At 46.7% G+C, this 24,231-nt stretch overlaps 1 protein-coding gene across 7 annotated transcripts in view; it reads right to left on the reverse strand.

Moving 5' to 3' along the window:
• Nucleotides 1–24,231, reverse strand: part of NINL (ninein like) — a 193,973-nt gene that overhangs the window by 38,851 nt on the left and 130,891 nt on the right. For 5 of the 7 annotated variants that reach the window (XM_053890483.1, XM_053890482.1, XM_053890484.1 and 2 more), the window contains 7 exons: nucleotides 16,852–16,981; nucleotides 13,967–14,076; nucleotides 12,664–12,992; nucleotides 12,331–12,369; nucleotides 9,670–10,836; nucleotides 1,812–1,916; nucleotides 625–694 (listed from right to left, as the gene is read on the reverse strand). In XM_053890483.1, coding sequence (XP_053746458.1) covers nucleotides 625–694; nucleotides 1,812–1,916; nucleotides 9,670–10,836; nucleotides 12,331–12,369; nucleotides 12,664–12,992; nucleotides 13,967–14,076; nucleotides 16,852–16,981 — 1,950 coding nt within the window. Of the gene's footprint in view, nucleotides 1–619; nucleotides 695–1,811; nucleotides 1,917–9,669; nucleotides 10,837–12,330; nucleotides 12,370–12,663; nucleotides 12,993–13,966; nucleotides 14,077–16,851; nucleotides 16,982–24,231 lie in introns of all 7 variants that reach the window. The other 2 variants (XM_053890486.1, XM_019437194.2) reach the window with 2 other exon arrangements.

Raw genomic sequence — 24,231 nt, forward strand, 5'->3', positions numbered from 1 at the left:
TGAAATACCAATAAACATAAAAGGAATGGTGGAATTAGTTACCAACTGGCCACCATCGTAGCAAGAAATAAAGGATGCTAAAATAAAGGGTAAGAATTCGATGGGGAATGGGGTATTTACATAATATTAAAGTATCTACCAAACAATACTCACCATTACAAAGGGAAAAGTAACCTTACTGTGGAGAAGCCTGGCCAACACCACCTAACCAGGAATCAAAGCCAACATCACTAGTAATGGGACAAATTATGGGACAAAGAGACCTAATCTAAATCTAATCACAAGAAAACATCAGACAAACCAAACAGAGTTATTTCCTACAAAATAACTGTTTATAATCTTCAAAAGCACCCTGGTCCTAAAAACCAAGGACCAACTGAAGGAGCCACGTGATTCTGAAGGTGAGAGGACAGCTGGCAAAGCTCAATGGGGTGGAGGCTCAGACAGCACTTTTGCATCCACATTCATATCCTTTGAGTCAGGGAAGGGATGGATGGCTTGGCAAATCACTCTCAGATCTTTCAGAAAAAAGTTCTGTCCTTCCTTTCTGTAAGTTTGAAATGATCTCAAAATAATGAAAAAAGGAGAGTGGTGTTAAGCGTCATGCAGGAGTCAATACCTGACCTGTTTGTTGAGTTCCTCCATTTCAGAGCAGGCCTTTTCCTTGTCTCTCTTTAAAATCTCGATTTCCTTCCTATTGGAGAAGCAAAATTAACAATGTCACTGACCAGCCAGTTTCTTTTTCCCGTCATTGGGTTCGCAGCCACAAAACGGACATTCACACCTGCTCTGTCACTGTTCTACACTACTGCTGCTGCCCATCCAGTCGGAACCCCAACCCTCGGAACCAGAGGAACACTGCCAATACCGTAAGAACAAACACCCTCCATGACATTCTTCAGCCACACATAGTAATATCTCTTTAGAAAACATGTGACGATTCACACTAAGCAGCATAAATAGGACCAAAACAAAACAGCCTTATATCTGCTGGGGTCTGTTGGGAAATGGGCCCTGGCAGCAGATTAGAGAAACAACAGTTTCTAGAGGGGAAAAAAACTTTTAGATTTCTGAAATGCTGTAACATACTACCAACCAGTTGTTGACCATCTGCTCTGGGGATGCCATATTTTAATCATGTTGAACTTCAGAGATGAAAAAAAAAAAAAGTCAAACAAACTGTCCTTGGATAAGACTACAGTAGTGAAAGCAGAAAGCCACAGATGGGTACTCTGTGCTTTCTCCCCTCCACAAACACAGTCTCTCCTGCCTCAGTTCCTGCTCCCCTTCCCCACCTCTACCCCTTATTCTAACCCACTGAAATCCACAAACCATGGAGAAGCCCAACTAAAATCATTATCAAAACATGAAAAAACAGATTCCAAAATGGCCCCAGAAGCATCTCTTATTGCTAAAGAAATACTCACTGCCCCCCACCCCCACCCTGAGGTGTGATACGGAGCAGCTCCATGGGATGGAAAGTGCTTATACAGACTTCAGAGAGAAGTGGCCCAAGCTGGAGCTGTCCACCGCGGTGCTGACTGTGCCGCAGTGTGCACACGTTCTACCTCATACTTAGGAGCCCAGGACTGAACGTGGCTGCCAACATCTGGAAAGGGATCTGAGCCCTCCCACGCTTATCAGGGCTGGTCAGAGGTCAGCATGGCTCGCCTTTGTGGTTTTCTGGAACTCAGCGTTGGTGTGTTAACACTTCCCACTTTCCACAGCAGTACCTTCTAAGCCCACTACACAAAAAGCAAAGCATGTTGCAGACTGGAGTCCAGTTATAACGACTGAGCCAGGGCCCTTACCTCTGTGCATCATTTGTCTTTTCTGCAGCTTCAAGCTCTCGCTGAATCCTTCCCAGCTCATTTTTCAACAATGTATTTTCTTCAGAAAGCCTATCCAACTCGATTCTGCATGAAAAATTGAAAAAAAGAAGCTGGGGACTCCAGGAGCTGGCCACATGCAGTCCACCTGAGTCTGGTCTTGCAGCTGGAAGTCATGGTGATCTTGCATCATCCCTGGATGATGGCACAGGGCACACTATTATTTTTTCTATGCACGGCTAACATGCTATGGTTTGCATCTCCTAAGCAATAAGCTACAGAAAATAAAGCTTTCTTACCTTCTAAAACAGTCACACAATCAACAACTCACTAATGTATTCAGCACCTTGGTTCTGTTTATATTTATAGGTAATCTGTTACTGCATCTTACAACCACTAGCTGCAATAGGAGTATGCTCACAGTTGGTATGAATGCACAACACTGGCTGTGTGTCCTCAGGTTACGGCAAAGGATATTCATCTCCCACCAAGGAACTCTGACATAGAGCTCAGGAACATAAGGAATCAGAAGACCAAAACACATTTTCCTTTTTAGTGAGAGCTCCCCTCATTGTACACTCTGAGGTCAACACTAGGGAGGAGAAACTGGGAAGATGTCCACATTAGTGGGCATCATACCTGACACAAGGTAGAGGCCTCAATGGAAAGAAGCAAGCATGAACAGTTACTACATGAACCATGTCTGCCTGGAGCCACTTTTGCTCTCTTATAACTTAGAGGTCTCCACTAATGTAACACTAGTGACGTATGATAGATGAGCAATTTACCAGTAAAGATCATGAAAGAGACAGCTTAAAACCCTATTTGCTGCACAAGAAATTTCTTCTTCAGGGGCGCCTGGGTGGCTCAGTCAGTTGAGCGTCTGGTTTTAACTCAGGTCATGATCTCGCAGTTTGTGGGTCCTAACCCCAAACTGGGCTCTGTGCTGACAGCTCGGAGCCTGGAGTCTGCTTCGGATTGTGCGTCTCCCTCTCTCTCTCTTCCTACCCCACTTGTTCTCTCTCTCTCTCTCAAAACATAAGTAAACATTTAAAAAAAAAAGAAAGAAATTTATTCTTAGTAGATACTGGTCTGGTTGACATTTATTTCCCCCATTGGTCCTTATTTGGCATTAGCTTCTAATTGTTTTAAGCGAAAAATACTCAAAGCCACGTGATCTTGTCATGTTCATTTTATGTAATATGCTTATAATACCAAGCATAAATGTCTTCTTAATAAGCATAAATGTGACTTCATTTTATCTCATGAGAAACTAAAGGGAAAAATAAGGAAAGGTTAATCATTGGAATTTTTAAAGCAGTAAAAGGTTTTAAGCAGGGGAGTGAAACAAATGAGGTCTGTGTTTGGAAAGTACCATTCTGACTCCAGAATGGGAAAAAAATTGATTCAGTGCAGATGGCGGGGGGGGGGGGGGGGGGGGGGGGGGGGGGCGCGGAAGCGGGGCAGTTCCCACTTAAAGCTTCCTGGACCTCAGATAAGCTGATGGCGTCCTATCCTATCCACCTCACCACACCAAGCAATTAGAGAAGTGTGAGGCTGATCATATAATGGGTGATTGTCCTCACAGATGGTAATGGAAACCTCCAAGGGCCCTCTAACAAAACAAAAACCTGGAAGCTGAAACCCCAGCTTTGAGTATTAAGCAAAACAAAGATAGAGTTACCCTGAGGCCAATGCCTATGTCAGCACTGCCATCAGCAGCATGGACTCCTGCATTAAGCCAGTGCCCTAAAAGGAGGTTAAAGTGGCCCTGGATTGGGAGGCTCTCAATTCTCAGCAAATGCAATACCTACCCTTTCTGCAGAAAGCACCCTCTACTGTGGCTCCTGAGATTCCCAGTGATTAACATCATGTAAACATTAGCTTACAAAGATCACCACAACATACATGGAAAAAAGCTGCCTCTGAGAGGCAGCAGAAGCAAAACAACAGAATTAGATCCCATAGGAACCTCAGATATTGGAATTACCAGACACAAATTAGAGATAAATATTATAAAATGTTTATGTAAATAAAAGATGGAAATAAAAAAATAAATAAGCAACAAAAAACTATCAAAAATGATCAGACCAAACAGGACAAAATAGGATTTTTGGAAATGAAAAAAAAAAAAAAAAAAAAAAGGCAATGTCAAACTAAAATCTCATTGAATGGGTTAAATGGCAGATTTAGATAGAGCTGAACGAAGAATTACTGATCTGGAACACAGAAATGGGGAAAAAAAGCACCCAGAATGAGACAAGTGAGAAAAGAAGATATGGAAGGGAAGAAAAGGAGGGAAAGTGAAAAGCTCTAACATCATACATCTAATTGTAGAGCAAGAGGAAAATCCATGTTTTAAAAATAATGGCTGGAAGGGGCGCCTAGATGCCTCAGTTGGTTGTGTCTGACTCGATCTCAGCTCAGGTCTTGATCTCAGGATAAGTTCAAACCCCACAATGAGCTCCATGCTGGATGTGAAGTCTACTTAAAGAATAATAAACTGAGGGTTGATGGGGGGTGGGTGGGGGTGGGTGAGGAGTATTGAGGAGGGCACCTGTTGGGATGAGCACTTGGTGTTGTATGGAAACCAATTTGACAATACATTTCATACTAAAAAAAAGAATAAATAAATAATGGCTGGAAGTTTTTCATAAGACACAAATTCAATGGGCACAATGCTTTTCTAAATACAGTAGGTAGAAAGAAAACCACACCTATGCCCTATCACCTGACAATTCCATTCTTAGGTACACTCCAACATAAATGTTCCAAAAGACATGGACAAGAACTTTCTTAGCAGTACTATTTGTGATGACCAAAACCTAAACTAAAGACTACTCAAATTGCCCATCAACAAGTGAATGAGTAAATTGTAGTATATTCACATAACACTCCACAGCAATGAACCATATGAATGAGCTACAGCTATAAATCTTGAATCCTCCAGATGGGCCCAATGTAATCACAGGGTCCTTAAACGTGGAGGGAAGGGGCAGGATAGTGGGTATCAGAATGATGTGATGTAAGGCAGACCTGACCAGTCATCACTGTCTTTAGAGATGGAAGGGGGCCAAAAACAAGGAATGCAAACAGCCCACAGAAGCTAGAAAAGGCAAGAAGAGCAATTATCTTCTATAACTACAGGAAGGCAACCCTGCCAACATCTTAATTTTGGTCCAGTCATACCCATTTCCTTCTAAACTCCAAAACTATAAAATAATAAATTGTGTTGTTTTAAGCCACTAACTTTGTGGTAATTTGTTACAGCAGCCATAGAAAATTAATACACATATACAGCAATAACTAAACAGAGTAGACTACTTAATGTCAACAGTGGAATCTTGAAGATACTGAATATGTTCAAAGGGCAGAGAACAGCCCTTAAATCTAGATTTGTGTTCCTAGGAACACTATCTTTCAAAAAAGAGGGAAACTTTGAGACATTTTCAGATAAACAGAAACTAAGGGAATTTACTCCAACAGAGTTTCACTAAGGGAACTTCTAAAGACTACACATTAGAAAGAAAAAGATCCTATAAAGAAGGCATGAGATATAAGAAGGAATCTAACCAAGGGGAAAACCAGGCATCCAAATGGAGGAATTCTGCAAAATACCTGGTCTTGATTTTTCAAAAACATCAATGTCCAAATTCCTAGAAACACACAATATGCCAAAACTGACTCATGAAGAAATAAAAAATCTAATTGGACCTATGACTAGTAAGGAAATTGAGTTAGTTAATCAAACGACTTGTAACAAAGAAATGCCCAGGAGCTACCAGGATTCCCTGGTGAGTTCTACCACACATTTAAAGAAGAAAATGCTAATACTTCTCAAACTCTTCCAAAATTTGAGGAGGAGGGGACACTTCCTAATTCATTACACAGGGCCAGCATTACTATGATATCAAAGCCAGATAAAGACAGTACAGGAAAACTAGAGACCAATATCCTTTACCAATATTGATGCTAAAATCCTCATAAAATACTAGCAATAATTATTGTTTAATAGGTACAGAGTTTCTGTTTGGAATGATGAAAAAGTTTTGGAAGTAGTCAGTGGTGATGACCGCACATTGTGTTACATGATGCCACCAAATTATATACTTAAAAGCAATTAAAATGGTTGATTTTACGTTAGGTATATTTTACCATGATAAAAAAAAAGTCAACATCCACCGACAAAAAAATTAATAAAAAAAGATGGATACACTCTTAGATTAAAGGATATGGGGCACCTGGGTGGCTCAGTCAGTTGAGCAACCAATTCTTGATTTCGGCTCAGGTCATGATCTCACAGTTCATGGGATCAAGCCCCATGCTCGAGCATGCATGCTCTCTCTCTCTCTCTCAATAAGTAAACTTTTTAAAAAAGGATATTAAAGAGATATGATTAACTAAATGCATGACCTGATCCTTGATTAGATACAGGGTGAGTGAACAATCTAGAAAGAACATACCAAAACAACTGGTGAAATCTGGATGTAGAGTGCAAATTAAAAATAGCAGCATATTCATGCTAAATTTCCCATATGTGATAATGATTCTGTGGATATGCAGGAGAATGTCCTTGTTCTTACAGAACAACATGTTGAAACATTTAGCAGTAAAGAGTCATAATGTCTGCAATTATCTCCAATGATTCAGAAAATATTTTAAAAGGGTATGTGTAGATTTGTGTGTGTGTAGAGCAAAATAGCAATAGGAGAGGTGACTGTGGATAAATTTAACCCTGTGGATATTCAGGTTACTCCTGCTATTCTCTAAAATACTGGCAAAAATTCTTTCACAATCCAAATCTGGTCATGTAGCTCTCTGCACTTTGCTTTCTTTTATGATAAAGGCCCAAATCTTCACCATGGCCTTCAAGATCCTGTAAGTCTGAGTTCTGCCCAACCTGTGAGCCTACAACTGCTGTGGGTTTGGAAGGTGGTCGCACATGTTTACTTACAAGTGGCCACAAGGCCAATACACTAGGAGTTGTGGCCAAGGGTCTCCTGGCTGGTGTTGGGGCCAGACCTCCCCTCACAGAGCAGGAGCTGGGACTGGGGACCCAGCATTGGGGTTGGAGGGATGCCAATGAGCTCAGCAAGCACCTGCATGTTGCTGAGCCTGGTAGATTCCTTCAGGCTGGTTTTGTGTGAACTGGCCTCTCAAGGGCTTCAGAGACAGGTGTTCCTCTCTCCTTCCAGGATTCTTCCCCTAAAAATGCAGCCCCTTGGTTTCCCCTTCCTCTGTGGGATCCTTCCTCAATTCTCCACCCACCACACTCTGCGAAAGACACCACAGGCTCCTCATGTGTAACTGAATCCTGCCCTCCCCACTTCTTGGTCAGTGGCATTTCTGGGGAGTCTTCTGATTGCTCTGTGACCCATTTCCAACACCTTGTGTATATCCCATCCTCCTATAACTGATCAACTTGGCCTCCACACCCCTGCCAGTCAACTTCCTACACCTCTGATGCCATCACTCTGGTCCCCAGCCACTGTCACCTCTTGCCTGGACAGCTGTAATATCCACCTCCCCCTGCCCTCTGCCGGCCTCCGCATTGCCTTTATACCCACCCCACAGTCCCTGCAATATGCTCTTCTCAGTCTTCCTGGCTACCTGAGAGCACCTTTCCACAGCTGCCTGGCTCAGAGCCCCAGCAGCCTACCCCCTGAAAACCCTTCCCCGGCCCACGAGAGCTGGCTCCCATCTACATTCCCCCGTCTGCACAGTTATCTTCTCGTTCCCCAAAGCCTTCTAACCTGGGCCAAGCCTGCTTCTGCCCCAGTGCCTCCCCTGCCTTCCCAGACCTGACCCCCCACCTCCCAGAAAACTACCAGCTTGAATTTTGGTTGGTCATTTCTATACATTCACCTAGGCTTTCAGCATGTGTGCACATGTTCCTGGAAAATGTACATGGTTTCAGCAGCATGGCCTCTAAGTTTCCTCATCCTTGAAACATGGTAACACATTTCTTCCTGACACTTGGACATGCAGGAAGCATGGTGCCTCCCTCATGGGCTGAAAGCTGTAAACATCTGTTCTGCTCTTTGCTGCAATCCCTAGCTGCACTGCCACACAGAAGATGCCCCATAAACACTGTCAAAAGACCCTGCTGAGACTACAGCTGTGACTATAGTTATAGGGTCAACAGTGGGGAGTGCAGACCAGGAGGAGCAGAGAGAGGACAAGGGCAGCCTTCTGACTCAGGCCAGTGAGCAGCAGACCACTTGGCACTGGGCTGGGGAATCTGGACAGCACAGGTGTGGACACACGCATCTGTCCATGGGGAGGTGTCCGAGAGGAACGGCACAGTGAGATTCAAGGCTCTTGGCTGCTTCTGTGCCCAAGGCCCTGGGTGTGCCTGGAGCCTACCATGGACTCATGCACAGAACAGGTCCCCACAGTGTGTCCATAGGGCCGGAGACCAGCCCCTGTGGGGAGCTTGCTATGGAGAAGTTGGGATAGTAAGTGCATGTTCTACACTCATTTTGTGCTCTGTGGCCCACTGGAGACATGGCACCATGGCAACTTGATGGATAAGGAAATTTAGAAGTCAGGCCACCACAAACAAGGTGCTACATGGCTCAGAGACACCCACCTAAGAGGCTGCACATCAAGCAATGTCTATAAACTGATAAACAGCCCCTTCAGGACAGCTATCTCTGGGAGGAGAGAGGAGGCTTAGCAATGGTGCCTAGGGACTTATAGCTATGCTCATAATTTTTTGTCAGCTGGGTGGTGCACTGACATTTATTCTGTTTGGTTTAACATAAATCCCAACTCTCCTTTTTTTTTTTCCAAGGAAGCTACCCCACCATAGTCACCCAGACCCAGAAGCTGGTGCCTGAGCTGGAATGCAGGTCTCACCACACACCTGTGACCACATTCCAAGACAGACCCAAGTCACCTACTTGGACAAGTGATACAATACTTAACAGAGCCTCCATTTCCACAGGAAGTGGACCCCTCACAGGTGTGCTGTGTAGGGGTTAATGGGACTAAATGGCACTTCACACAGAGCACTGACCATATCACGTGGCTGTGCCTGACCTGCAAGTACCTATAACCTCTCCCAGGGCAGCCATCAGTCTCCTAAGGAGCCAGAAAAGCATCTAAGACCCTGTGCTGCCGCATCTAGAAAAGCTTAGTTTCTAGAATTCTAGGCTTCTGAGAAAGAACATGTGTCAGCCTGAGTCCCCCAGGGGATCCTGGGAAGGAGGAGGGCCTGGATGCACACCTGGGTGCTCTCTGCACTTTGCCCACAGACCAACATCTCCAGGACACCATCCCACCTTGAGGCTTCCCCTGGAGAGGAATCAACTGCAGCAGCATCTTGAAACCCCCTGAGCACTCACACCCCACCCCAGCCTCCCAGAAGGTGCCAGGGCTGCCTGGATGGTTGCTGGCCTCCTCTGTTGCTCTACTTAGAAAGCACAGGAACTTGCAGTTCAAGGACAGTGCCTGGCACATGTGCTGGTGGGGCAAAGTAGTAGGTCCTGCTCAAAGTCAGCAGGAAGAGGGCTCAGGTGACCCAGAATTGAAGTGGGGCTCTAAACACAGTCTGTCTTTGTCTTTGCGAGATCAGCAAGAACTTCCTAAGGAAGAGCAGGGGACACCAGTCAGCTTAGTTGCCCAGAATGACCCAGCTCTGCCCCCTCCCACTCGTTGGTTATCTGGTGACCTGTGGGATGCCCAGGGTCAGGGATGGGCTTATGACCGCTGCACAGGCACAAGAGTTACATAACCCGCATCAGCAGCTGTCATGAAACCCATGTTGGGGGTGGGGGGGCAGTGGTAGAGGTTAGAAGGTGTAGCTAGGCATTCTAAGAATGTTTAGAAACCAAACCTGTTGTTCTCTCTTGCATCTGCTTCTTTCTCAAGAGCCCAAACGACATACTCCAGCTGTAGCAGTTTGGTTTTCATGCCATCCTTCTCTTGCTCCAGAGCCATGTTGGCCTCTTCCTCCCGCAGGACCTCAAGCTGTTCCTGCCTGGCTCCCTGGGGGTCAGCAAGGTGCAGGTGGGAGAACAAGGTGCCCTCCTTGGCCTTGTCACTGCTGTGCTGCAGCCCTTGCTCCAGGGTGCTGTTCCCACACTGGGCCTGTTCCTCCAAGGCCTGCCCTTGGCTCCCCATGGGGGCCAGCCCCCCACTCAGGTTCCCAGCTCGCTCAAGAATGGCTGGCTGCCTCTCGGTCTCTCCTCTGCCTGATGTTGGGGGCTGAGCTGGTGAGGCATCTCCCTCTGTCTTCCAGAGCAGCTCCTGGGCTTCAGGCTGATTCAGACCAGATGGGCCAATGGCAGGAGGTACCAGCTCCTCTAGGACTGCTCTCTTGTCCACCCCACGTTGATGCACCTGTAACCACCTCCCTGGGGGGGCAGAAGCTACCTCCTCAGGGTCAAGTACACCCTGACCATCCTCTCTGAGGCCAAGGTTCTCCAAGGACCCTCTGCAGGCCAAGGCAGGGTCTAGGGCTGGGCTCTGCCTGGGGTCCATATGGCACAAGTACCGGCCTGGCACATCCCTGTGCCTGGCTTGCCCATGGCCATGCCCAGCACCAGGTTCCTGCCGCACCAGTGACTGCTCCCTCCTGCCTGCACAGAGGGGCATGGGGCCACCCATACCTTCTTGGTCACCACCTGCCACTGCTGGCCCATCCTTCAAGCAGGCCTGCAGCATGTCTTCTTCCTGCATAAGCCTTCCCATTTGCTTCCTACAGGCAAGCTCCAGTCTTTCCTTCTCCAGGGCAGAGGACCTGCACGGTTGCATCTGCTCCTCACCTGTCAGCTCCTGCAGCTTTAGCTGCTGCCTTCCACAGAGTGGGAGGATCTCCTTCCCTTTGCCCTCCCTCTGCTCCTTCTCCAGATCATGCTGCTCTATCACCTCATGGACTTGCAGCAGGTGTTTCTGCTCTTCCTTCTCCTGCTGAGGCTGCAGCGCTAAGTCCTTACAGTGGGCAGTCTGCTGGGCTTCCGTCCTTGAGAGCTTGTGGTTCAACTCAACTTCTGCCTCTTTCCTACAGAAACAGAGCATGTCACAGGCACTGTGGGTGTAGCTCCAGGCCCAGCCCTTCCCCCCAGGGTTGGAAAGGCCTCCTCAAAGTCTCTTCTTGTCCTGACTGCAAACCTCCTCTTTGCCTGACCTGTTCTGTCCCTTCATCTCCCATGCACCCCAGGGCTCCATGCATGCCCTGGGACCCTCCTTAGAGGGTCTATTGGAGGATCTCTTCAGTGGGGTTGGGTTCTACATATAGAAGCTGACATGAAGCCACTCACACAGATGACTTTTAGTGTAAGTTGATTATAATTAAATAGGATAAAATTCAGTACCTGAGTCATGCAGGCCACATGTCCAGGACTCAGTAACCACATGTGGCTCATAGCTGCCATCATGGACAGAGCAGACACAGGACGTGTCCCCTATCACAGGAAGTTCTAAGGATAGAACTTTGGTGGTCTAAAGCTTTAGTGAGCCGTGTGAATCTTGCCCACAGTCAAAACTACCCTTGAAGATTTGGAGTCCCAGCTCCAATTCTCCTTGGAGAATGGAGTCCCAGCTGAGGTGGGGGCACTAAGGGCGTGTTCTCTGCTCCTGGCCGGTGCTGGCCTGAGGACAGGACATATGGTTGTATGTGGCTCCAGCTCCAGCCTGAGGAGGGGCCATGAGCAAGAAGGTCCTCCAGATGGACAGTGCAAGATGGTGGGAGGGGCTACCCTGCACCGACCCCCCCCCCTGTTGCTGGTGGGGTCTAGAAGGACTTGGGTCAAGACCCTTATCACACAGCTCTGGGGTTTAAAAGAAAATAACTTAAAGCTCAGAAGAAGTACATGACTTAAAAATGACCTTTATGGTCCTCTAGGAGAGGGACAGTTCCTGTCAGGCCTTAAGGGCCTGGGGCCCCTCCACGGTGTCATCTGGAGTGCAAGGAGGAGGGAAGACCCACAGACTCAGAGGGCAGTCTGGTCTTTCACAGCACATCTCATGTATTTGAGCTACCCCCAATCATCAAGCCAAAGAAAGGGAAAGTGTACCCCACCCAGATTGGAGGGTGCATTTCCATATACAGGTGGCAAACATCCTGCAATCAGGGGGTGACTGATGCCATGTGTACTCAGCTCCACCACTGGAACTCCACTGAGCCCTACACAGCCCCTCCATGAGGAGTGGAAGTACGGTGGGCCCCTCCACTGTGAGTAGTCAGATCAGCCCTGGGTCAACGTATGGGCGTGGTCATCCCCTCCTGAGCTGGGCGGGTCCAAGACTCCCCACAAGTCACAGAGGGGCTGACTAACCAGCACCATGGCTGAAATAACTAGTCATTCACTCTATTAAGTCAGACCCATATGGACATATGGGTATTTTTCACATAACTATGATACCGTTGGATACAAAATGCCATATTCGTTTTCCAAATAAAACTTTCCTCCTCTTTGCTCATATATTTTGACCTTTTCAAGAACCTCACTAACCCAAATTACTCGTCTTTCCCATGGTTTTAGTGCTTTTATACCTTTTATCCATCTCCTCATGTGTTATATAATACAACATCCTGGAAAATTAGAATGAGATATTAAATGAAGAACATTTAAGAACCTTTGCTATCAGCGAGTCTAAGGCAGAATTCTACAAGGAATTTTAACTCCTCTACTCTAGTTAACACATTTTTAATGCAAAGGAACAATCCTTATGATCCTATTCTTTCAATGCTCACCCACCTGCCCTGAGAAAAAGCACCCCGTTAGCAGGCACTGTGATTTTGAGCAGTTTGCCTAATGCAATTTCAAATTTGGGTTCTTGGCAAGAAACCCTAGATGTGAGATCCTGAAAGGACACGGCACCCAACCTGACTCGCTGAAGCTCCTTCCGATGCCTCTGGCGCTGCTCCTGCTCCAGTGGGTCCTGTTCCTGGGCCAGCCGCTGGGCTGGGCCAGATAGCGCCTGTGCACAGCACTGTCCCAACACTGCCCTCTCTGTCAAGGGGCTGTGGGAAGCCTGCTGGAGCTGGTCCTGCAGGCCTCGGATGAGCTCCTGAGACTTCATGAGCAGCACCTCCAGGTCGGCCCTCCTGCACTCCAACACACGGACCTCAAGCCTGAAGGCCTGCTGCATTTCCTCCCTCTCCTTTGCAAAGTCCCTTCTCATCACCTCCATTTCCCTTTCATAGGAATTTACCTGAGAAGAGAAACGTGAGCAGCAAAGATAAAGAGGTCCTGAGAATGACTTACCTTACAATGTGAAACAGAAATAACGGACTTCCAGGCACAACATCCAAAGAACTGGTAGCCGAGACCCGACAAAGTGCACAGGCTTGTGAGGGTAAAGCTATGCTAAAGACAGTCAAGCCTCCCCCAGGGTGCAGTGTGGCTGTGGGCTTCTGTTGTCTTGCATAACCTTCACAAGGGCCCCAGGGGGCAGGTCCAGCAGGTGGGGAACAGAGGCTAGGACCATACCAGACCAGGTGCTTGGTCAGGCCTCCAAGGAGGGCAGAGGGTGAAACAACTGAGAGAACTGGGGAACCTTCATGAGACCAGCAGGTGACTCTGAACATCCTTGAGGCAGGAGGTTCCAGCAAATGCATCCCGGGAGCCCAGGGCACAAGTGCAAGACATGTAATCCCACCTTGCTGCTACTCTGAACTCTGACAACAAATCATGAAAACAAGTCATGGATCCTGTCCCTTAACAAAACCCACTACAATCTGTTAACGGAGCAGGAGAGAAGTTTATCTAAGAAGACAGACTCAGCCAGGGTCCTGGCCACAAGGTCACAGAGTACCCCACAACGGGCAATCCCAGGGTTGTTTCTGCTTAGAATACAGCCAGGAGGTGTTCTTCCCCTTCAGCAGAGTGAGCAGGGTGGTCTGGCCTTGTGCAACCCTTGTGAATTCGGGTACACATAACCTCATTCCCTCCCTTAATTGGTCTTTCCTTATCTCCTGCCTACTTCCAAAGAGGGTGTGAGGCAGAATGTTCATTTTATTTTAAAATGTTTCCCCATAATCTTTTGTCCCCCGTAGCAGGCTTACTATGGGGCCCAGAGTCTAGGGCACACGTGTGCATGTGGAAACGTGCACTGCCAAGCGAAGCTTTCTAGCATGCAGCAGGAAGCCTCTCTGTGTCCCTGTGGCCACCCTCACTCCCCCTGACCTTGGTCTCCAGCTGGATCTTGAGGTCTTGGTAGTGTTCCTTCACCTGCTCCATCATTATCTCGGTTTCTAAACTCACTGGAATGCAATCACCCACAAATGAAGTGATGCCTGCAAACAAGAAGACATTTCCATTTATGACCTGCCAAGGATGCCATGGGTCTATTCCTAGCCTTCCAATCTGACATCTGGACAGCACTGAGTATTCAGCCCAGCCTTCCTCCACCATGACCCCCACCAAGCACAACCTTCCATGGGCACCTTCTGCAAAAGGAATGCAGTGCTGGTGGAGACAGCTGACCCTTGAAGGTTTCCACAAGCAATGTTATCTTGAGCTCTCAAAGTAGGAGCTCTTCAGAAATCAGGTCTCTTTGACCTAACACTCGTTCCTCAAAGATATAACCAGGAGGCTCCCTGCACGAACCATCAGGCCCTTGGATTCCCTAAAAGATGGCATACATGGTACTTTTACTACCCCCTGAATTCTGTTCCCGGATGATGCCAGGTACCCTGAGGAACTGGGAAGACAGACAAGGCACAGACTAACTTCTGGAGCAGTCAATGCTTTATGATGAGGCAGTATGAGCCTATTTCTTCAATCTTTTTATCTTAGCTCCTCCGTTTTCTTGGAGACTCTATGTTACTTACTTTTATATGATAATAATATGGAGTTTCAACAAATACATTAGGCATGGTAAATACTCATGGAGCAAAGCTTCTGACAGATCACAGGAAAGAGGACATAAGCGACTGCTTGTTCCAGATGACTTTTCTCACAGACCAACAATGTCAGATGTCCTTGCAGCTCATTTTGTGAGGCACCCATAGAACCACAAGCACCACCAGCACCCCCTGGGGCACCAGGCATTCCCAATGCTGTGTGTGTTGAGAGGCACACCAAAGAGTTGACTCAGAATGTGGGTTTTGGCTACTGCTCAGGTTTCATCTGTGTTGGTCTGGGGCTGGGAAAGTGAAGGGAAATGACACACCCCTTAACTATTTTCCATGAAAACAAGTGACAGACTGAGAACCATGTGGTTGAGAGAAGTCAGGACAAGCACCTTAGGAAAGAAAGCAGCCTCTCCCTTGACAGCCAGAGCTGCCACATGGTTTTGGCTGAGCAGGCCTGGGTGAAGGAACACCAGGCTGGAGTGGCTCCAGCTGGAAGCACTAACGGCACAGCCACCGTGATCCACACAGCCCTTCCCCCCAAGACTCCCCTGTGGCAGCAGACAGACCCCCCCTCCTTTGAAGGGACTGATGGAAACTGTGATCAGATGCGGGGGGTGGGGGGGGGGCAAAGGGAAAGAGAAAGGGCTTTGGTGGGCAGATCAGTGATGACATAAAGCCAGAGGCTGCCTTTCAGTGCCACAACCCAAGGTCTTCTGGACAAGGGCCACCCAAGGTACAGGACACTAGCTCTGCTGCAACCTGGGTTACAAGTTGGTGGCTCTTGACAAAGGTTCCATGCTCTGTGTATCCCGGGCTCCTTTCCAGGGACAAGTTCCTCCCTGTGGTCAGGCTGCCCACCTAGCCACGTGTAACACTTACCTGAGGATGTGATAATGTCCAGTGTGCTGGCCATACCCCAACACCTCCCAGCTGAGGGCTGTAGACTACAAGTCATGGACTTGGAGCCATTAGACTCCACTAAAGAAGGCCTAAAGGGGTCGAGGAAGCTGGACCCACATGCACAGAAAGCCCCACTCAGCTCCCCTTGGAGGGTCCCATGTTGGCTCTCTTAGGTACAAACTTTTTTTCTGTTTTATGAAGTAAACAGCTTTAGGACAATATGGTAGCTCTGAGTGCTCTCAGGATTGCAGATGAGAACAAGACGCTCTCTGAGGGGCTGACTCTGCCTTGATACGCGGTCAGTGGAGGCAGCCAAGTGGCCAGAGGTAGGGAAGTCCTGGCGGTCCCCTTGTGTACTCCCACCAGCAGCAGCATGCATGGAGCCATGGGCACCATGTGAACTTGCATGCTGCCTACTGCACACAACTGTAAGGAAAGGCGGCAACCAGCCAAACCCACCCTGTCCTCCAGATGAACCACGGAAACCTCAGGGACAGCTGGGGCATCTGAACCCCCACCCCACCCATTCTGGTCTCTAGTAGGAGGCAACAAGTTAAACACAGGGCACTGAGGTCTCTTGGTGTTTGGAGCTTGTCCCAAACCTCACAGGCTGAAGAGTTGGGGAGCAGGAAGACTTGATCTTTTTCAAGTGACACCTTCAGCATCAGCTCTGTGCATGGGTACCAAGGTACCAAGGCCCCACCCCACCTTGACCCTTTCCACACATTCCAGGCAGTAAACATCAGCCCTATTCTGCCATGGTCCATGTGAGGCCTCTGTGAATATTGGAAGTCCCTGATGCATTTCACACAATCTAGCACTTTCCCTGAGAGCTGTTACAGACCTAAGACCAGACCTCATGCTCTGTATGACCCCCAGCCTCTCCTCTCCTCCCCTCCCTTCCCTAAATGACTGTGTCCAACCATGCTAAATGATCACCCTGGGACATCTCTATGGATCCTCCCCACGACCCAAGAGGCTTACTAGGTCATGCCTGTCCTGAGGTCACTACAAGGTCATCATAACTTCACCATCTCTACCTAAATGGTAAAACCTTCACCCTCTTCTTCCCTTGAGGCTCTGGATATTGTCCCTGGCCTTGGGTTATAGGCCATTCTCCCAAATGTGCTGGTCCAAAGGGGCTCATGACCCTCTGGAAGCCTGACATGCTGTGGAGCTGGCCCCACCTATAGAGTGCCCCTGGATCAGGGGGCAGCTCATGCAGTGGGGGCAGACAGATATCCATTGCCACCAGCCCCTGCTCTCCCACAGCAGGAGCACACAATCCCTTACCTCCCAGGACTGGGCTCCTACCTGTTGGGCCATGTCCAGAGAGCAGCCGTTCCTCTGGCTGTGCATGGGGACGGCCACGCCAACTCGGAGGCAGCTGTGCCCGCAGGCCTTCCAGTGCAGTTTGCAGCTCGTCGTTGTGGTCCTGCAGGTCCTACAGAGCAGAGCCAGACACCCCCTGCAGCCAATATGGCCACCTGAGGAGTGGTGAGGAGCACAGCAGTATGGAGCTGGCCCCCTCAGGGAGCAGCCAGGTGTCAGGCCCTGACTTCCAGCACACAACACTTAAACTGTATTCTAGCTTCCTAATGACAGGTGAGCCTAACGAAGGCAGGGGCCACTTCCTGACTTTCTTATGCTCTGCACCACTTTCAACCACTGGATACATGGGAGGGGCTAAGAAAAAAAAAAGACTGGAGTGGAAATTGAGGAGTAATGTAGAAAATACAGAGAACCATTAATATTTGAAACTCTAGTGGTTTAAGACCATAATGATGTTGTGACATGGGTGTGAGACAGCACTGTCTGGGATGTGTCCTGGGATTCTTTCCTTTCCTGTTGTTGAATTTCCAAGGGTTCTTTCTACAGCTACTGAGAAAAGAGGATACCAGGTGTTTCAGACCAAGGGCCACAAAGAAAAATGACTGTGTCAAACAGAAAGGATGGTGGGTGAGCATGCACATAGGTGGATGTGAGGGGATTTGAGGAGGAAGGGTCATGAAAGCTTCAGAGCAAGGGTCTCATTTATAACCAGCATAATTTTGTCCACACTTGAATGAAACACATCTCAACAAGCACACCCTGTCATCTGACTTTTAAAGGGCTAGAAAGGGTAGAGTTTATAGCTGCCTTCCTAGATGGTCCCACAGCTGCATGTGTTACCACATCCACTCATGACTCTGGATCTAAGTCCTCCTTCCCTGGAACCCCGGTGGGCCTGTGACTGACTAACCTGGAGGATAGCACAAGTGATGCTGTGTCTTCCAAGGATGCAGCTTTCAGCCATCTTCTTCTTTTGGGACACTCCCAAAAGTGCATCCAAGGCCACATGGAGAGGATTCAGGGCCCAGCCCATGGCATACCTCTCACAAGGCTCCACACATCCCTCTCTGTCTTGTCTTTTTTTTTTTTTAATTTTAATTTAATTTTGTTTTATTTTATTTTTATTTTATTTTTTAAATATGAAATTTATTGTCAGATTGGTTTCCATACAACGCCCAGTGTTCATCCCAACAGGTGCCCTCCTCAATACCCATCACCCACCCTCCCCTCCCTCCCACCCCCATCAACCCTCAGTTTGTTCTCAGTTTTTAAGAGTCTCTTATGTTTTGGCTCCCTCCCTCTCTAACCTCTCTTTTTTTTTTCCTTCCCCTCCCCCATGGTTTTCTGTTAAGTTTCTCAGAATCCACATAGGAGTGAAAACATGGTATCTGTCTTTCCCTGTATGACTTATTTCACTTAGCATAACACTCTCCAGTTCCGTCCATGTTGCTACAAAAGGCCATATTTCATTCTTTCTCATTGCCATGTAGTATTCCATTGTGTATATAAACCACAACTTCTTTATCCATTCATCAGTTGATGGACATTTAGGATCTTTCCATAATTTGGCTATTGTTAAGAGTGCTGCTATAAACACTAGGGTACAAGTGCCCCTATGCATCAGCACTCCTGTATCTCTTGGGTAATTCCTAGCAGTGCTATTGCTGGGTCATAGGGTAGATCTAGTTTTAATTTTTTGAGGAACCTCCACACTGTTTTCCATAGTGGCTGCACCAGTTTGCATTCCCACCAACAGTGCAAGAGGGTTCCTGCTTCTCCACATCCTCACGAGCATCTGTAGTCTCCTGATTTGTTCATTTTAGCCACTCTGACTGGTGTGAGGTGGTATCTGAGTGTGGTTTTGATTTGTATTTCCCTGAGGAGGAGCGACACTGAGCATCTTTTCATGTGCCTGTTGGCCATCTGGATGTCTTCTTTAGAGAAGTGTCTATTCATGTTTTCTGCCCATTTCTTCACTGGATTATTTGTTTTTTGGGTATGGAGTTTGGTGTGTTCTTTATAGATTTTGGATACTAGCCCTTTGTCCGATATGTCATTTGCAAATATCTTTTCCCATTCTGTTGGTTGCCTTTTAGTTTTGTTCCTCTCTGTTTTCTGAACGCTATTTGAGTTTCCTCTCCAAGCAGCTCTCACTGAATAAACCTAATCTTCATAAAACTGGTCCTATCGGCCATCGCCTGGTCTGTAACTGCATCTCCCCTGGAGAAGAATCCTCTTATTGGCAATTCTAGGCAGCAGGAGAAGGGACAGGCTCTGCATAGATGCTGTAAGACCCTTCACAAAGGGTCACTGTACCTCATGCAGAAGCTCCTGGGCAAATATAAGAGTTTCCCGACGGAAAGAGCAACTCTGGGGGGAAAAGGGTGGGGCTAGCAAGTTAGAGCTTTGGGGCAAGTCTGCAGAGCAGAGCATGTACACAGCCTGGTTGCTGACACAGCCTGTGATCACTGCTGCTCTAGCTTTGGCATATCTAAGATGGCAGTGCTCACCACACAGGCCACCAAGCAGCTCAGGTATGGTCAGTCTGAACCAACATGGCTGTAGCCTAAAATCTACACTGAATTTCAAAGACTGGATTCCAAAAACAGGATGTAAAATATCTCATTAAAAATTTGCTTATATTGGGGCACCTGGGTGGCTCTGTCGGTTAAGTGTCCAACTCTTGATTTTGGCTCAGGTCATGATATCACAGTTTCATGAGTTCAAGCTCCACATCTTGCTCTGCACTGACTGTGGAGCCTGCTTGGGATTCTCTCCTCTCCCCCTCTCTCTGCCCCTCCCCCCACTCATGCTCTGTCTCTGTCAAAATAAATAAATAAACTTAAAAAATTGCTTATATTGATTATATGTTGAAATGATAATTGTGTGGATATAATGGATTAAATGTTACTAAAATTATTTCTTTTTATATTTTTCAGTATGCCTACAGAAAAACTTAAAATTACATGTGTACCTTGTATTGAGTATTCTGAGAATATACACACATCCCATAAATTCAGCAGTACCAGAAAACAGGTTCTCTTAGGTGCTATGCTAGCCATAGACTTCTTTGCTCTCAAGACAGAGCAGGGATGTGCTCAGTTCTAACTGATGAGGGTGACATGTGCCATCCTAGGCACCAGCCATGGGCTTCAGCTCTATACAGGGGGTGTCTGGTGGGGCTGGGGAACCAGGTGCCTGTTTATTTTCACATAGAATCACATTTACTGGGTGTGCTTATGGGTGCCAAAGACAGTTATAGGGCGTTATTGCACCAGCCAGGAAAGGCAACAAGGCCATTGCCCTGATATGACAGCATGAAGGGTGCAAGGGGAGGGTGGGATTTCAACAGCAGCACTGGAAAGTGCCAGAGAGGAAGATGGTGCCAGCAGGTTGGCTGGGACTACAAGCTGGGCCTGAGTATGCATATATATAAGTGGGGGAAGGAGGGGGGGCAGATAAAAAACCACCTAAGATGGGCAATAGTGGGGACATCTGTTAGGGGTTGTTGTGTGTCTCAATCCATTCGGGCTTCTATAACAAATTTCCACAGACAGGGTTCATAAGTAACAGAAATTTAGTTCTCATAGTTCTGAAACTAGAAGTCCATGATCAAGGTGCTGACAGATATAGTGTCTGGTGAGGGCTTCCTTGTTGGTAGTTGGTGGTCTTTTCCTGTCCCATGGTGGAACAGATGGGGGAGTTCTCTGGGGTCCCTTATACAAATCACTAATACCTTTCACTGGGCTCCACCCTCATGACCTAATCGTCCCCAAAGGCCCTACCTCCTAACATTGTCACACTGGGAGCACAAGCTACAACATAAGAACTTGAGGAAACACAAGCATTCCATCTGTAACAGTGTGGAAATGAGGGAAGGGAAAATCTGCCTTTGGGGTGTCTGACCAAGGACACACTCCTCCATTATAGTGTCCACCCAAAGCAACAGCAGAAACATGAAATCACAGAGAACACTGATTAACATTCACACTCCCCTTTAATCAAAGGCAGCCTCGCCAACAAAATTAAGATTGAGAAAGACATAACAAAAAGCTAAAATGACAGTTAAATAGGGAGAGGATTTGGCAACAAGGGAAAGCACAGTCTCACTGCTAACAAATATCCTGGTTACAAAGTACAGGGAAACACAGAGCAGTGACTTTGGAAAGGTTGGGTGACACACCGCGGGGAAGGTTGAAAGTTGCCTCTACCTCTGGAGACTGACTCTAAAAACACCATTAGCCAGGGGGGCTCCTGGGTGGCTCAGTTGGTTAAGTGTCCCAACTTTGGCTCAGGTTATGATCTCACTGCTCACGAGTTTGAGCCCCGCATCAGGCTCTGTGCTGACAGTTTGGAGCCTGCTTTGAATTCTGTCTCCATCTCCCTGCCCCTCTCCTGCTCATGCTCTCTGTCTCTCTAATATAAAATAAAACATAAAAAATTAAAAATAAATAAAAATAAAACACCATTAGCCAGAGGCAGTGACCCTCCAGTAGCAAAGAGCAGAGGAACAGGACGCCTATGGCTTATAGGAGAACACCAAGGGCCAACTGATAGATGCAGAATGGGTACTGGGCTTGGGAAATCATTATTTTGCAGCCATCATGGTAAAGACTGGATACTATCCAATTGGATATTAAATCCAGGGAAAATTTTGATGAAGAACAGGATGTTTATGTCATTTTTAAGTGTCTCCCTACTGATTGCTTATTAGTTGCATGGGAGAAAAAAAACAGTAACTATACAATGGGGAAATTAGGCAACACCTTAACATCACCTATGCTGTCTGGCTGAGAACACATAATCTTAATTTAATACAAAAGAAATATCAGAACAACACGAAATAAGAATGTTTAAAAATCTCTCTTTAAAAATATCCATGTCAGAGACAAAGAAAAGGCTGTGGGAATGTGCTGGAAACTGTTAGGATTTAACACCCAAGGTGATGGTTTTGGAGGCCGGGACTTTGGGAGGTGATAGGATCATGAGGTCTACTAGAACCCTTGGGTCATGAGGGATTAGTGCCCTGTTGTTCGAGATCCCAGAGAAATCCCTTGGAGGCAGCCTTTCCATCTGTACCAGGAAGAGAGCTCTCACCCAATACCAAACCACAAGCCTGACTCCGCGCTAAGGGAATTTCTAGTAGAAGCTTCTGCCTGTCTTACCTTTTAGGAACTAAATTCCTAGAGGCTTCTGCCTAGCTGTCAATCTCACCTTTTATTTTATTTTATTTTACTTTATTTTTTATTTTTTTAAAGCTTATTTTTGAGAGACAGAGACAGAGAGAGAGAGAGGGAGACACAGAATCTGAAGCAGGCTCCAGGCTCCAAGCTGTCAGCACAGAGCCCCACATGCGGGGCTCAAACTCACAAACTGTGCAATAATGACCTGAGCCGAAGTCAGATGCTTAACTGACTGAGTGTCTGACTCTTGTTTTCGGCTCAGGTCATGATCTCACAGTTTTGTGGGTTCAAGCCCGCATCGGGCTCTGTGCTGACAGCACAGAACCTGCTTAGAATTCTCTGCCTCCTTCTCTCTCTGCCCCTCTCCCTCCCATTGGCGCCTGAGGTCTCCATCTCTCTCAAAATAAACTTTAAAAAAATTTTAAAAACAAACTAACAAACTGCTAGAAAAAGAAACACTGGGATGCCTGGGTGGCCCAGTCACTTATGTATCCCACTTGATTTCAGCTCAGGTCATGAACTCACCGTTTATGAGATCAAGCCCCATGTTGGGCTCTGCACTAACAGTGTAGAGCCTGGTTGAGATTCTGTCTCTCCCTCTCTGCCCTTCCCGGGCTCATCCTCACAATCAGTCAATCAATCAATCAGAAAAAAACAAAAACAAAAAACAAAACTTGAGGAGGCCAGAGTGCAGACAGCAGCACTTTCAACAATAGCCAAATTATGGAAAGAGCCTAAATGTCCATCAACTGACGAATGGATAAAGAAGATGTGGTTTATATATACAATGGAATACTACTTGGCAATGAGAAAGAATGAAATCTGGCCATTTGCAGCAACATGGATGGAACTAGAAGATATCATGCAAAGTGAAATAAGTCAGTCAGAGAAAGATAGATACCATGTTTTCACTCATAAGTGCATCTTGAGAAACTTAACAGAAGACCATGGGGGAGGGGAAAGGGAAAATAAAAGTTACAGAGAGGGTGGGAGGCAAACCATAAGAGACTCTTGTATACTGAGAACAAACTGAGGGTTGATGGGGGGTGGGAGAGAGGGGAAAGTGTGTGATGGGCATGGAGGAGGGCACTTGTTGGGATGAGCACTGGGTGTTGTATGGCAACCAGTTTGTCAATAAATTATATTTTAAAAAAAAGTGGACAGTTACCTCAGCCTCATTATAATGTGAAAATCCCTCTCTGAATATTGATCCCGAGCCCCAGTAAAAGGAGCCTGCTGCTTTCCCTTGTTTGGCTGTTTTAATTGCTCCCCATTATCTCCCTATTCCTACAAATAAAGCAAGCTTGTGAGGCAGCTCCACTGGCGTAGTCTCTGTCTGCATCTCACCAAAGGAGCAGGCCCACTTGAGTTCAGTACACCACCTCCAGAACTGTGGGAACTAAATCTGGTTTATAATTTCCCCATCTATGACGTTTTTGTTGTAGCAGCCCAAACAGCCTAAGACAGAATGTTTCAGACTGAAGGACCTTACACAGACAACTAAAGGCAACATCTGACCCTACAATGGATCCTGTAGGTTAACTAACAAAACTGAAATACAACCAGTAGGTTAAGGTATTGTATCTGTGGAAATCATGAAGTTAATAAGTGTGTCACAGTTAGGTGGAATGGGAAGCTGGGTCTTCTGGAAGAAAAGCCCAGATTTCTGGCTTTTGCACATTTCTGTGGTGTAAATAACTCTCACAAGAGCTGATTTCAAGCTATCAAAGGTTTATCAAGAAGCTGGCAAAACTCCTGAACACTGAACAATCAACTCTGTGCACATGCACACCACTGCAAGGAAGCAGGACTAAGCCTGTTCTTCGGAAATGTGTACTGAGTGTAGAGGGGTGGAGTGGCCCCCTGATGCATGTCACTCACCCTGAGATGTTCAGAAAATAACTGTGTATACATATTCATATCCATACACAGCACACAAGTGAGCAAACATGCAACGAGCACATGGAGTAAAATGTAAACAACAGGTGAATATGGGCAAAAGGTATCCAGATGTCCCTGCCACTGTTTTCACTTTTGTAACTTCATGTATTAGAAATTATTTTCCAATGAAAAGTTTTCTTAATGCTCTAAATGTTACTGTGAAACAATCAAAAATATTTTTAAAAATGAAAAAAGCAAATATCTGAATAAATAAACACTAATATGTTCAATATTTCTG

The sequence above is a fragment of the Panthera pardus genome, unplaced genomic scaffold, assembly GCF_024362965.1.
Source record: "Panthera pardus isolate Hobbes unplaced genomic scaffold, ASM2436296v1 HiC_scaffold_25, whole genome shotgun sequence".
NCBI classification, from domain to species: Eukaryota; Metazoa; Chordata; class Mammalia; order Carnivora; family Felidae; genus Panthera; species Panthera pardus.